Here is a 13,359-nt window from a genome sequence, read left to right as displayed (position 1 = left end):
GTGGCGTTTGCCTAGCAACAGGAGCTTTTAGGATGAGTCCAGTGACCAGCGTGCTTGTGGAGGTTGGAGTCCCTCCATTGCAGGTTAGGCATGCACAACTGCTGACCAGTTACACTGCACACGTTCGCAGTTCTCCTGCGCATCCGAATTACCATCTCCTTTTCCCACCCACAGCAATTCATCTCCGGCATTGATGGCCCAGATCAGGGCTTCCACTTGCAGTTCATGTCTGATCCCTTCTTTCTGAACTGGAGTCCTTGCCTTTACCACCTCTACTTGAGGTCCATTCACGTATACCTCCGTGGTGTACACCTAGGCCGCGGCATCACCTGCACCTTTCACATGGCCCAAGGACTCAGTTAGCCCTGCAGCTTTCTGCTGCCACTTCCTCTCTATTCTTGACATGTACCGAGGCCACAAAGTGATTACACCAGCGGCTCAGTGGCTGATGGTCACGTCGGCTTTGCGTATGTCCATGGAGGACATATTGAACAGCATTCCTTGCGAATGGCTGCAGTGTTTTCACTGCAGCGCTGGTGGCTATACCTCGTGCTCTTGGCACATCTGCTCAAGGCATGGGGAGTAGTTTCTTCTATGTACTGACTCCTTGAGCAGCCTACAAGCTACCCTCGTCATCCTTTGGTAGCGACCATCCAGGATCCCATCTATGCCCTGGAATGGTCCAGTCGTTCAGTGGTGTTTATCTGGTCTCCAGGTCATGTTGGAATCCCAAACAACGAACTTGCCAACAGGCTATGCGGAAACCGCTTACGGAGATCGGCTTCTCTGCAACTGACCTGCGTTCAGTACTACGCCACAAGGTTTTGCGGCTTTGGGAAACGAAATGGCATAACCTCAGCACACACAACAAAGTGCTTGCCACTAAGGAAGCTATGAATGTGTGGCAGTCCTCCATGCAGGCCTCTCGCAGGGACTCTGTGGTTCTCTGCCGGCTCCTCATTGGCCACACTTGAGTGACACACAGCTACTTCCTGTGCTGTGATAACCCACCTCAGTATCAGTGTGGCACCTGGCTCGCAGTGGCCCATATCTTGGTGAGCTGTCCATCTTTGGCTGCCCTGTGATGGACTCTTCAGTTACTGGACTCGTTGCCATTTACTGGACTCGTTGCTATTAGTTTTAGCTGACAACACCTCATTGGTTAATTTAGTTTTACGTTTTATACGTGACAGTGGGTTTTGTCATTCTATATAAGTTTTAGCGCATGTCCTTTGTCCCTTTGTGTTTTCAACTCTGATGCTTTTAGAGTGGATGTTTTAATGTGTCGCAGAGTGGCTGGCTTTTCCATTTTATTCTCGTGGTCGGCCAACCTTGGTCATCTGGTCTCTTGTTTGTCCTCCTGTCGTTCTTATGTTTCTTCCTTTCTCCTGTTATTGTGCTGTACTTCTCCTTTCTTTTCATCTTTCCCTTGTGTCATTCTTCTACCAGAACAAGGGACTGATGACCTTGCAGTTTGGTCCCTTCCCACCTCCCCCCCCCCCTCCCCCCCCCCCTTTCTCTTTTAAACCAACCAACCAATCATATTGTGCGAGTATAAAATTTACAAACAACTCCAAACATAGTCACCATTTATAGCAACATAGCTTTTGACAACAAATTGACTACACCAGCAAAATCTAATGGTCCCGTACAAATTCTATGTAAACGTTATATTTAAAAATTGCTTAGTACATGAGTGCTTATTGTGGCTAATTGTATAAAATGACATATTTTTATTACATATTCAGAGAAGTAATTCTAAATTGATTATAACGTCCAATGTTCATTTTTGTTTGTTACGTATTTGGGGATTACTGACAACAATGTAATGCTTATTTACAAATTCTTGTTTTCTGTAGATCGTTGGTTTCAAATCGGGCCTTAAAACAAATGTATTGTCAAATGCAAGATGTGTATGCACATCTTAAATGCAAAAAGCAGTCAAAGATAACTGGTAACCCTCAATAGAACAGTATATTGTGGTATGCATACTGAACTGCGTTTTAAGTTTCAGGCAACTTGTTATAAAACTAAACAACGCTGTCTTTACTGTAGTTGTAGAAAACTAGAAAATTAAATTCCAGTATGTATTGTTTTTTCAAGGCATGGAAGTATAATAACAGTGTATTCATTATTGATGTTTTGTCATTGTGTGTGTTAGATATTTTCGATGTGTTAGGTACAGTGCATCACATTTGTACAACATTTTAAACAAAAACTTAGGAGAAAATGTAGACCTTCATGTAATTTGCGTGTAGACTACTGTCTTTTCATATTGGTATTGTTGATTAATTTTTGTAATAAAGTAACTGGAACAAAGTTTTCTCATGCATGACCATTATACGATACAGCATTCACAGCAAGTTTTAAACATGCGCAATATTTTCTCTCATTCATTATCCAGGACTGTGTTCAACATTATTGAACAGTTTACTTTGTTACTATTTATTTGTTGACTTATTAAAGGGTTTTACATTTCCCTGGCATATTATAGCTGTGGGTGCTGTATAAATATAAGAAAAATTCCTCTTCATCCCCTTCCCACAAATACTGTAATGTAAATACCATATATATACTGTATTTCTGCTACTCTTTGAAGAATTACCTCTCTTCCAGCCTAAAATTTTCAGATACAAAATTTTTATCAAAGAACAAAGCAAATTGGCTATAATGGCCATAAACTGCCAGGTCCTTTAACATCGTAATGACAGTTTCGACTGTAGTAAAAATGAGAATTTTTGGAGTTCAGTGTTAAATAATGGAACTTCAGTATATTATCTTACTATGTTTTTCTCTGTATTCCTTTTGAGGTTTTTTTTCCCCATCTGAGAGATGCAAAAGCAGTTGTTAAATACCAACGAACTTCTTTGCATCCTGTGTGGTAAATATCATTCTTTCTCTAGTGAGAGAATAGGTTGCTTCAGTCACATGCCTCTTTGTCCACTTGATGTGTTATTACTCATCTGATTAATTGTTTCCAAGCAGGTTATCTGTGAAGTGGCAAAGGACAAGAGACTGGACATTTTATCTGCTGAGAGAAGTAGGTGTAGTTGGTGAGCATTGTGGGATTCTGTTTAATTCACCAGAACAACTAATTTTTATACTTTTTATTGCAGAGTTTAGAAGCAACGTGTGGTGTTCAGTTGAAAGGGTTATTAATAAGTTGTACATTGGTGCTAACAACAGAAGATTGATATTTCAGTCAGTGGCAGTAAGACTTTGTTATAGGGTGCCCTTCACCAAAGGAATCACACGATTATATACCAATAAAGACTTGCATATTCACTGCTCGGGTAGTAAGAACTTGTCAGGCATATTCTACCGGATTCAGTTTTTCTCAATTCACTGTAGTTAGGGTTTTGTATCCTTGATTCCTGCTTGTGTTACGTGTGATGTGTTTTCATACAAGCAAAGAAATTGGAGAGTCACTAAAACATGTATTAAAGAACATTTTTTTGGCAGTGACGTGGATGAATGAGGAAACTTGAGATACAAGCCAAGAAATTGACAATAAATGTAAAAGAATGCTTACATTGGAAAAGAAACATTCTCTTTACTGCTAAGAAATGGTAAATAAAGGTATACAATTGATTAAGTTCGAGTGAATACTTGAACAGAACAACTACACACATCAAAAAAAGTTTTGCATCACTCCAGTTCCCAGAACTCCTGAAGATAGATGTTGACTGTGGATATTGTATCACAGACACAGTCCCTTTGACTGTTCAGAGATATCACTAAACCCACCCAAAGATGTAAACAACCATGCATGAGCAGCACCTATTAGACAGAGGGTGTCCAACAGCCGATCAGTTCCAGTCATTCCACCAGGAAGGATGTACACGGCTTGTGGTTTCTTTAGTTCAACCATGCCTAGGCAGTCAATACCACAGTTCGATCGTGCTGCATTGTTACTTTGTGCCAGGAAGGGCTCTCAATAAGGGAAGTGTCCAGGCATCTTGGAATGAACCAAAGCGATATTGTTCGGACCTGGAGGAGATACAGAGAGACAGGAACTGTCGATGACATGCCTTGCTCATGCCGTCCAAGGGCTGCTATTGCAGTGGATGACCGCTACCTACGTATTATAGCTCAGAGAAACCTGGACAGCAACGCCACCATTTTGAATAAGGCTTTTCATGCAGCCACAAGACATCGTGTTATAACTCAAACTGTGCGCAATAGGAAGCGTGATATGCAACTTCACTCCTGACATCCATGGCGAGGTCGATCTTTGCAACCACGACAACATGCAGTGCAGTACAGATGTGCCCAAAAAATGCCAGATGGACCGCTCAGGATTGACATCACGTTCTCTTCATCGATGAGTGTTGCATATGCCTTCAACCTGACAATCGTTGGAGACTTGTTCAGAGGCACCCCGGTGAGGCTGAATGCCTCAGACACATTGTTCAGTGAGTGCATCAAGGTGGACTTTCCTTCTGTTTTGGGGTGGCATTATGTTGGGCTGATGTATGCCGTTAGTGGTCATGGAAGGCACCGTAACAGCTGTACAGTACGTAAATCCCATTTTCCGACTGATAGTGCAACCATATCAGAATCGTATTAGTGAGGCATTTCTCTTCATGGAGGACAGTTCGTGCCCCCATCGTGCACATCTTGTGAATGACTTCCTTCAGGATAATGACATTGCTTGACTAGAATGGCCAGCATGTTCTCCAGACATGAACCCTATCGAACATGTCTGGGATAGATTGAAAAGGGCTGTTTAAGGGCTATGTGACCCACCAACTACTCTGAGGGATGTACACCGAATCGCCATTGAGGAGTGGGACAATCTGGACCAACAGCGCCTTGATGAACTTGTGGATAGTATGCCACGAAAAATACAGGCATGCATCAATGCAAGAGGATGTGCTGCTAGATATTAGAGGTACCAGTGTGTACAGCACTCTGGACCACCAACTCTGAATATCTCGCTATATGGTGGTACAAGATGCAGTGCGTGGTTTTCATAAATAATAAAAAGGGTGGAAATGATGTTTATGTTGATCTCTGTTCCAATTTTCTGTACAGGTTGCAGAACTCTCGGAACCGAGGTGATGCAAAACTTTTTTTTATGTGTGTATTTCATAATATGTAGTGTGCCATAACAAACATTGAATAATCTGCAGGTGGTAGAAGCTACCTCGGCAGCTGAAGATGGCTCAAGTGGATCCACATTGTCAGACAGCCGAACACTTATGAGCACAGATAGCAGCGGTGACGCCACATTGATGGATAGCAGCATTGAGGAAAGCACACCATCAGCACCCATAACACAACAGCAATCCAGTTCTTATTATGTTAAAACTATGCTAGCTGATGCTATGGGTGAAGAGGAAAACAGAACATCACTTGTTACTCGTGACCAGTCCCCTATATCATCAGAAAGGTAGGGCACCTGAAAGCTTTGTTAGTTTAAATCTGTCTTCAATATTTATTTTACCAATTATCTGATATATTTAGTTTGTGAGTGTGTGAGTTTAGCATGCATTATGTAACTCAGTTTTTTTATGAAAATTCATATACTGGCTTTTTTATTTCTTAGAAAATTTATAAGAAGAGGAGTCAAATACAGTTATTATTAAGGAAACATGCTATAGCCAAACCAGACTCACATTTCAACTAAGATATGAGGAAATGAAGGATTTTAAAATTATGAAAATGATAATGGGATGACGTTGAGGTGGATGTACTTGTTGGTGTAGATCATTACTGTCATATACCTCCATTATGATGACAGGTTGATGTATTCAAGACCACAGTTGGGAGTGGCTGACCAAAGGAAGTGTTAATCTGCCTATTTTTGATGTGTGACATTCTGCCGTATGCCCAGCTGAGACAGGTGTTTCAAGCTGCTTACACTGGCACCAGCATGGGCACCACATTCCCCCACAAGTCAGACCATTCACATACGTATTAACACATAACCTCAAAGCCATACATCTGCATTGTTTATACTGTGCATGTGCACAAGACGTAGGATTTCTTCTTCTGTGGCTCTTGCATTGCTTGGAACAATTGTACTCTCACATTTGTGTAAGCACGTTCAGTTTCAATGGTTGCTTTTTCTGCTCAAGTGCCTTCTGCTTATATCAACAGCTCACACAAAACATTCTTACACTATTGCTGACACTACCAATAGCACCAGTGGTGGATATGTATTGGGGAGGGGGGGGCACTGGGCGCCCCCCCCCCCCCTTGTAGGGCCGCCCATATTGCCACCCGTGCCGCCCCCGCCAGTCAGCCCACACGATGTTCATTCATTTCTTTTGTCAGTCGACTTGACTGAATTGAGTTATCAAGTAGTTGTAGTTTCCTGTGTAGCAGGCACGTCCGCGTTATCGTATTTTATTCGTTTCATGGCTCATAGGTAGCTTGTGATCTCGATACGTTATTCCATCTGGCATTTGTTCGAGAAAAGTCATGAATATTGTACTGTTTTCTTGTACAGAGAACCTTCAATATGTAGCATTATAAATACGGAGTATTCAACGAATAGGAAGCTAGTTTACATTCAGCAGAAATAATAAGATGGAAGAATGAATAAGTAAAACGTCCAAGTTGTAGCAAGTGCAAGTGTAAAGATTAGTCAAGAATGAGAGTGATCAGTTGATTGTGAAGTATTAATAATAGTAGTTCATAGTAATTTGTCAGTAAAAATATTGTTACAAGACGCATAACAATATTTTTACTAATAACATAACAATAGTTTCCATTCCTAACTCGTAATAAGAGTTAGGTACAGGAAACTATTGATGCGTAAGTCAGCTCAAGATATCTTTAGCTCCCCCTCCTTGAGGTTTTTCTATATCCGGCACTGAACAGCAGTCACTTGAAAATTATGATTGACAGTACCTATGCCATTCTGTGACACTTCAAGAAAAATAATGTAATGTTCTGTTTAATACAGTCCAATCTTCAGGTTCGTCAGTCCAGTCTTTTTCCAATACATTGTAGCCTTCACTATGATGATATGGTGTAGTATTTTCCTTGTCTTGGGGACAAAAGAGCTTCTCTGAGTTTTCATACACAGCTTCAACTTTGTAGTTTTCATTCACAGCTTCAACTTTGTAGTAATGTATAATTCACTTTTCCAAAAACTTGACTGATTTCAAATAATTTCTTATTGAAATAGTCAACCACATTATAAGTGATGGACCTGACCATCCTGGCATGACATTTCTTTCAATTTTGCACTTACTAAATTTCTATTTGCTTTCTAGAGCCACTAAAAATTTTGTCTTGTTCCCATTCAAGTAGCACTTTGTAAAACCTCACATTACTGACCAGAATAGGCATGACGTAGGTGACCTATTGTACACTGTATTGTTTCAACCAGATTGGAAATTGGACAACAATTATACATCTGAATTTGGCATACTTCTTTTGCCTCTAAGAAATTGTTTCCATGCCTTTTGTTGTGGCCTTTTGTATGTCTGAAGGCATTTGGGCTTAATCACATTCTCAACATAATCGTCAGAATGCTCCTTAACCATCACATTGGCATTCACATTTCTCGGGGGATAAAGTCTTACAAATTTAAATATCAGTTCCATCATTACCATCCTTTGATTCCATTTAGAACATGAAATGTCTAATTGTTTCAGTATGCGGTGCATCAAGCATACTTATTGGATAGTCTATACATTAAATCTTTGGCCGTTAACCCAAGGCTTAAAAATGTCAAATCCTTTATGACATATTACCAAATATATAAAAATTTCTTCAAACCCAAATGTGTGGAACACAAATTTTTTTGCGGTCTTCATACTGGTTTGATGCAGCTTGCTACACTAGTCTATCTTGTGCAGGCCTCTTCAAGCATTCTATATTCCACAAGAATCAGAAGCAAATCTAATCTGGCATATATATTTTACTTTGGGACACTATGGAACAAAGAAATGTATACAGAAACTAAACACTTTCTGTTATTTCACAAATGTGTGTAGGAAGATTCACAAAATTTTCCAAACATGTACTATTTGTCAAAAGGCAAATCCTGAGAATCCTATTATTCCCAGTAAACTTAAAGAAATTGTAGCAACAGACATAGGTGGACAGTATCCTGGACGTAGAGGCGGTGTCAAGTATGTACTCACTCTGTATGACCTTTTCTCAAAATATGTGAAACTGTATACCGTAAAATGCACAATAGCCAATACAATCATTAAACAGGTAAGAAGAGATTATATACCTAGCATTGGCAAACCTGTCACCATCCTCTCGGACAATTATAAGTGGAGGTAGATTTTGGAAAATAATGACATCAAAATTGTCCTTATCTCAGGATGTAGCCCTCAGTCTAATCAATGTGAAAGGGTCTTCAGGAAACTAAATTGTTTTATGTGATCTTACATGTCAGGGAATCATTCCAAACAGGTGAACTATTTGTCTCTTTTCGAGGGAGTTTACAATAATTTGCCAGTATATGACTCTACACCTAAAGATATAATGTTAGATGTAAAGGAAACTAAAGACTTTTGTGATCTACCTCCGAAGATTCCTGGACAACTGGAAACCTATGATAACAAGATACGAAATGTATTGATTATTCTAGCAAATAATGCCAGAATCAGAAAACATGAATTGGACGAAACTATAAAACAAACTCAGAAATTTACAATAGGTGTGCAGCTACTTTTGAATATTCACCCAAAATCTTGTCCATTGAAGCGACGTAACACTAACTGGGCACTCCTTTGTGAAAGTCCATACATGACTGCTTGCATTCCACAAGCTGGTTTGTATTTGTTGCAGAATCCTAGAACAAATAAAATAGTTGGATTATACCATCATAGAGATTCACATCAGTTTCATATAAAAGCATAAACAAAGTCATTAAAGAGACATGCAGGTAATTGAATCACAAACCACAAATGTAAAGCACAACACCATCTCTACAGCTTACGAATATACAAAATTGTCTAAGATATTTTATTTCAGGTCAGCAGCTAAGAAGAAAGAAGGGATGGTGAAGAAGAAAACTTTATTATGATTTAAATGATGTCCTTATGTTAAACAATTTATTTAATTTATTATGCTGCATAATGAAGGTTATGCCACTCACTCAGGAATTTACAGTGTAACAGTTATGACAGAAGACTGAGCACAAACAGAAATCATACCTAGAAATGAACTACATTTCAAAACCCAGAATGAAACCACAGACTTTCAGAATATAATGTAAAATGTCAAACTAAAGCAGACAAGTGATGTAGAAGTACAAAATCATTACACAAAATTGGAAAACAGATTAGGGTCCACAAATACATCAAGTATTGTAGCTTGTATCCCGATTTAGAGTAATTTTAATTCTTACTTAAACTGTAATATTTGATTCATAGATATGCACATGAGCTCCCGTGGTGTTGTGTGGTTTGTGCTGTGCCTAATCTTTCCTTTCAGGCTTCACTAGTAATTAAAAAAAAGAAGAAATTATATGGTGACATAAAAGAAACATAGAATTGCTGCATAAACAAATGTATAGTAGAATGTTTAGAATGATAAAAAAACAATGAACAAAATTGTATAAATAATGACAGGAATGTTTTAAGATACCATAAACTGTGATAAATTCGAACGTTGAAGTTCAATGTAGTGTACAGTGAAACGTGCAGGGCTACGGCAAGTTGCAAAAGTAAATATAAATGAGTGAATACTATGGGTGTGAAAAGTAGTGTGGACATTAGAGGGTGAAATGTTCTCAGTAACACGATGACAACCCACCTGCCTAGTACAGCATCCAAAAATAAAAGTTGTCTCAGGAATTGTATCACTCTGCAAGAAAAGGAGCAATGTAAAAAACAAAACATTTTATGTAAAGCATGGAATGAATGTGGATTACGAGAAAAGACGCTCTTAACAATGATGTCGAATAAACAGTTAATTTCAGAAACACTAACCTTAGAACGATTTTAAGTTTGTCTGGACACTTAGCAAACACTGCACATTATGATCAATCTATCTGCAAAGATATTAAAAATCATTAAATTAATGTCATTATATATATTGCAAGTATAAGCAACATTTATTTTGTGTGTGTTTATTGTACTATATGTTATATATTTACCTTGCTATTTCTGTGTTAAAATGTGTAATTTCCTCTTCTATTGATGACCTTGATGCAACAAGCTAAACGTTTAACCACTTGTGATGACAAAGTTGAAAGGTTTGCACACTGTACTGTGGAAAGACGCATATAGCAAGCTACTGTGCATATCAGAGACTGTTGAAGTATGAACGTTGTGTGATGTTGGCTGTGACATATTCTGCTCACAATGAGACTAAAGTAATGCATTAGGAAGCACAGTGCTAGAATTTAAATTTGATTATTGTGTAAAAATGTAAAAAAAAAAAAAAAAAAACTGATATATGTGTGTTTTTGGAGAATATTGTAAACAAACCTTAGAAGTCATCATCATCATCATCATCATCATCATCATCATCATCATCTGTATGTATGTATCTGGTACACTATGAGGCACCAGATGGAATGTATCTGGTTCACTACCAGGCACCAGATGGAATGTATCTGGTACACCACCACGGGCCCGTAATTTATGGGAATTGGATTACTTGTTTGTAGACATCTGGTGCCACACACCTCTGGAAACATACCAAGGACTTGTACAATCCACACCCTGCAGCACTGCTGCTGAATTGTTACCAAGTCTGCAGAACAATAGACTAATTAAGCAGGTGGTCATTATGTTTTGGCTCATCAGTATATAGTTTTAGTCATGAATAGAACAGGTCATGTGGGATGTGAGTTTGTAAAATAAGGACTGGCAATTTATTAAGCTCATGCATCAATCTGTGGCTTGATAAATATTTACTTCATGAACATTTTAATAGTTTGATTTTATTTTCCTGAATTGATCTGACTACAGTTTTTGAGTTTAAGACCTCTTAACCCTCATTTCGAAGTTCAGGACATCTCTCTGTTACACTGTATTACTTTGGATCTTGGCTCATAGTTAATGACCTTTGCATCTTTATAAAATATAATTCATATCATCATTTTCAGCAGATCTGATCTTGTGAAAGTAGAGTCAGAGCAGACAAGTGGCCATACATCTGGAGATGAACTAGAAACCACAACTTCATCTGATATAGAAATTATTTCTAGGTGAGTAAACTTTATCAAAAGTATTTACATAATATATCAATATTAGAGAAGAAAAGTTGCTACTCACCATACAGCAGAGATGCTGAGTCGCAATAGGCACTACAGAAAGCTTTTGGCCATTAAGGCCTTTGTCAGCAATACCCACCCACATGCGCGCACACACACACACACACATACACACACAGTGGTTTCAGTTGTCAGAGACTGCAGACGTGTGTGCAAGTTGCGTTTGCATGAGTGTGTGTGTACTTGTGTCTATCGCTGACAAAGGCCTCAATGGCCGAAAGCTACAATTGTGTGAATCTTTTGTTGTGCCTATCGCAACTGAGCATCTCCGCTATATGGTGAGTAGCAACTTTCCTTCTCTAATATTGTTACATTCCATCCTGGATTTTCCATTGTATTCACGGAATATATCTTATTTATAAACAAAGTAAAGACTTATAGTGACTGAGGTTGCTTAAGAAGTCTGTAGTGAATCCAAAAGGCAGATTCAACATCTGTGGAATGTCTTTTAGCTGAAAACCATCCACATGATGTACATTGTGACACTTTACACACTGTTAAGAAAAACAAAGATGACACTACTGGACATACTTGGTTGATACACAGGCAACACAGTTAGTTTTTGGAAGCCTAAACACAATACCCCCTCATTAAATAAGTTTTATTTATGAAAATGTTAGATTGCAATAGTAAAAATCAATGGTATTATTCGTTTTTAAAATATAACAATTTCCTTTATAATATGAAAATATATACTTATCTTCTTTTTAAACAATCTTTATTTGTATCACTAGTAGCTCAGTAAGTTGCATGTTATTAAATCTGTGATTGCGACGTTCAGTTGGCACTTGATGATGGCCTAATGAGTCAGAAACTTGTTTGTGATGACATTAATTACAATTGTAGAATGTCAGAAAAGTGTTTCCTTTTTGCTATTATTGTCAAGTTCTCTCAAGCACTGATGGAAAGTTCGGTTAATGTTACTTATTTTATTTTTTCCCACTATCGTCACAATTTAGGCAACCAATAACTGAAATAAGTTTACGATAAGTAGTGCTAACTTTTTGGTGAATATTAAGATGTCATAAATCAATTAATTCATTATAATTTGCTTACAATAAGAATGTTCTCAAGAAGCCTCTTCAGAATAGGGAATTTATATTCAATGTCATTTTATAATCTGATAAATAAGGTATGATTATATACAGAAGCACATTATCTGAGGTACGTGGTGTTATAGAGGTTCATAAACTTTTTCTAATGTAAATCTATTGTAAATCATCTCCCACTTTATTCTCATTGTAACCTCCTGCTACCACATGTTTTAAAATTAGTTATGCAGTCTGTTCTGAGCCAATGTGTCATGGGATGATTTAGATTAACTGCAGATTTTGCTATTATAGAATTGTCATTGTGTGGCTGGTAAGTGGTAACATTTGGACGACAGTGTTAATATTTGGCATCCAGCTCATGAAAATAGAAAAAAAATACTTATTTGTGCCTCCCTCATCCTCTACCCAATGTAACTCTTAATAAAGTATTTTTCAAATAGGAAATCCCATAAAGAGTGTGATAAAATATTATTTATGTCATATGTGGTAATAACTTTTGTCCTTTTTTGTGATGTGTTGCAATATCATCCATAAGTGAGTAATCAAGTTTATGCTGACAGTACTCTTATTTGTTACATAGTCCAAATGGAGACAGCAGCAGCACACACTCCCGTCATAGTCCAGCAAAACTGTTACAGCGAGCCACAAGAGGAAAACTAGCCCTAGCAGTTGCTGAACATGAATGTTCGAGTTCACATGGGTCAGAGAGCAAGTTTTCAGTAATTCCAAAAACAAAAGGTGAGCAGGATTATTAATCATCTGTAGTACATACTCCAGGTCTACCCTAAGGTGTTATCTGTCTGTCTGTGTGTGTGTGTGTGTGTGTGTGTGTGTGTGTGTGTGTGACAGACAGACAGAGATTTCTATATGTAAGGTATTATTTTAGTAAAGTCATCAGTTTTTGTTGGATGAGCATTGTTTTCAGCTGTTTCAATTAATGTATATTATTCCAGATAATAAGTGTGATAAATTCCACAAATCTTACCAAGATGACTACAAAAGCTTTTGAACGCTTGCTAAAAAACCTTTGTTTGTAGTGTTAGTGCTCTGACTTAGCTTTTGTTTTCTTTCCTTAAGACCATCATATATATTTCTCTTGTGTGCAAA

The 13,359-nt window shown here is 38.0% G+C and overlaps 1 protein-coding gene across 4 annotated transcripts in view; it reads left to right on the top strand.

The window, feature by feature from the left end:
• Nucleotides 1-13,359, top strand: part of LOC126473411 (TATA element modulatory factor) — a 173,300-nt gene that overhangs the window by 54,365 nt on the left and 105,576 nt on the right. For 3 of the 4 annotated variants that reach the window (XM_050100435.1, XM_050100434.1, XM_050100433.1), the window contains exons 5-7: nucleotides 5,136-5,395; nucleotides 11,033-11,134; nucleotides 12,833-12,990. In XM_050100435.1, coding sequence (XP_049956392.1) covers nucleotides 5,136-5,395; nucleotides 11,033-11,134; nucleotides 12,833-12,990 — 520 coding nt within the window. The remainder of the gene's footprint in view (nucleotides 1-5,135; nucleotides 5,396-11,032; nucleotides 11,135-12,832; nucleotides 12,991-13,359) is intronic. The other variant, XM_050100436.1, reaches the window with a different exon arrangement.

This window comes from Schistocerca serialis, chromosome 4 (assembly GCF_023864345.2).
Source record: "Schistocerca serialis cubense isolate TAMUIC-IGC-003099 chromosome 4, iqSchSeri2.2, whole genome shotgun sequence".
NCBI classification, from domain to species: domain Eukaryota; kingdom Metazoa; phylum Arthropoda; class Insecta; order Orthoptera; family Acrididae; genus Schistocerca; species Schistocerca serialis.
The sequence above is the reverse complement of the archived record's forward strand: the minus strand, read 5'-3'. Positions and strand labels throughout refer to the sequence as shown.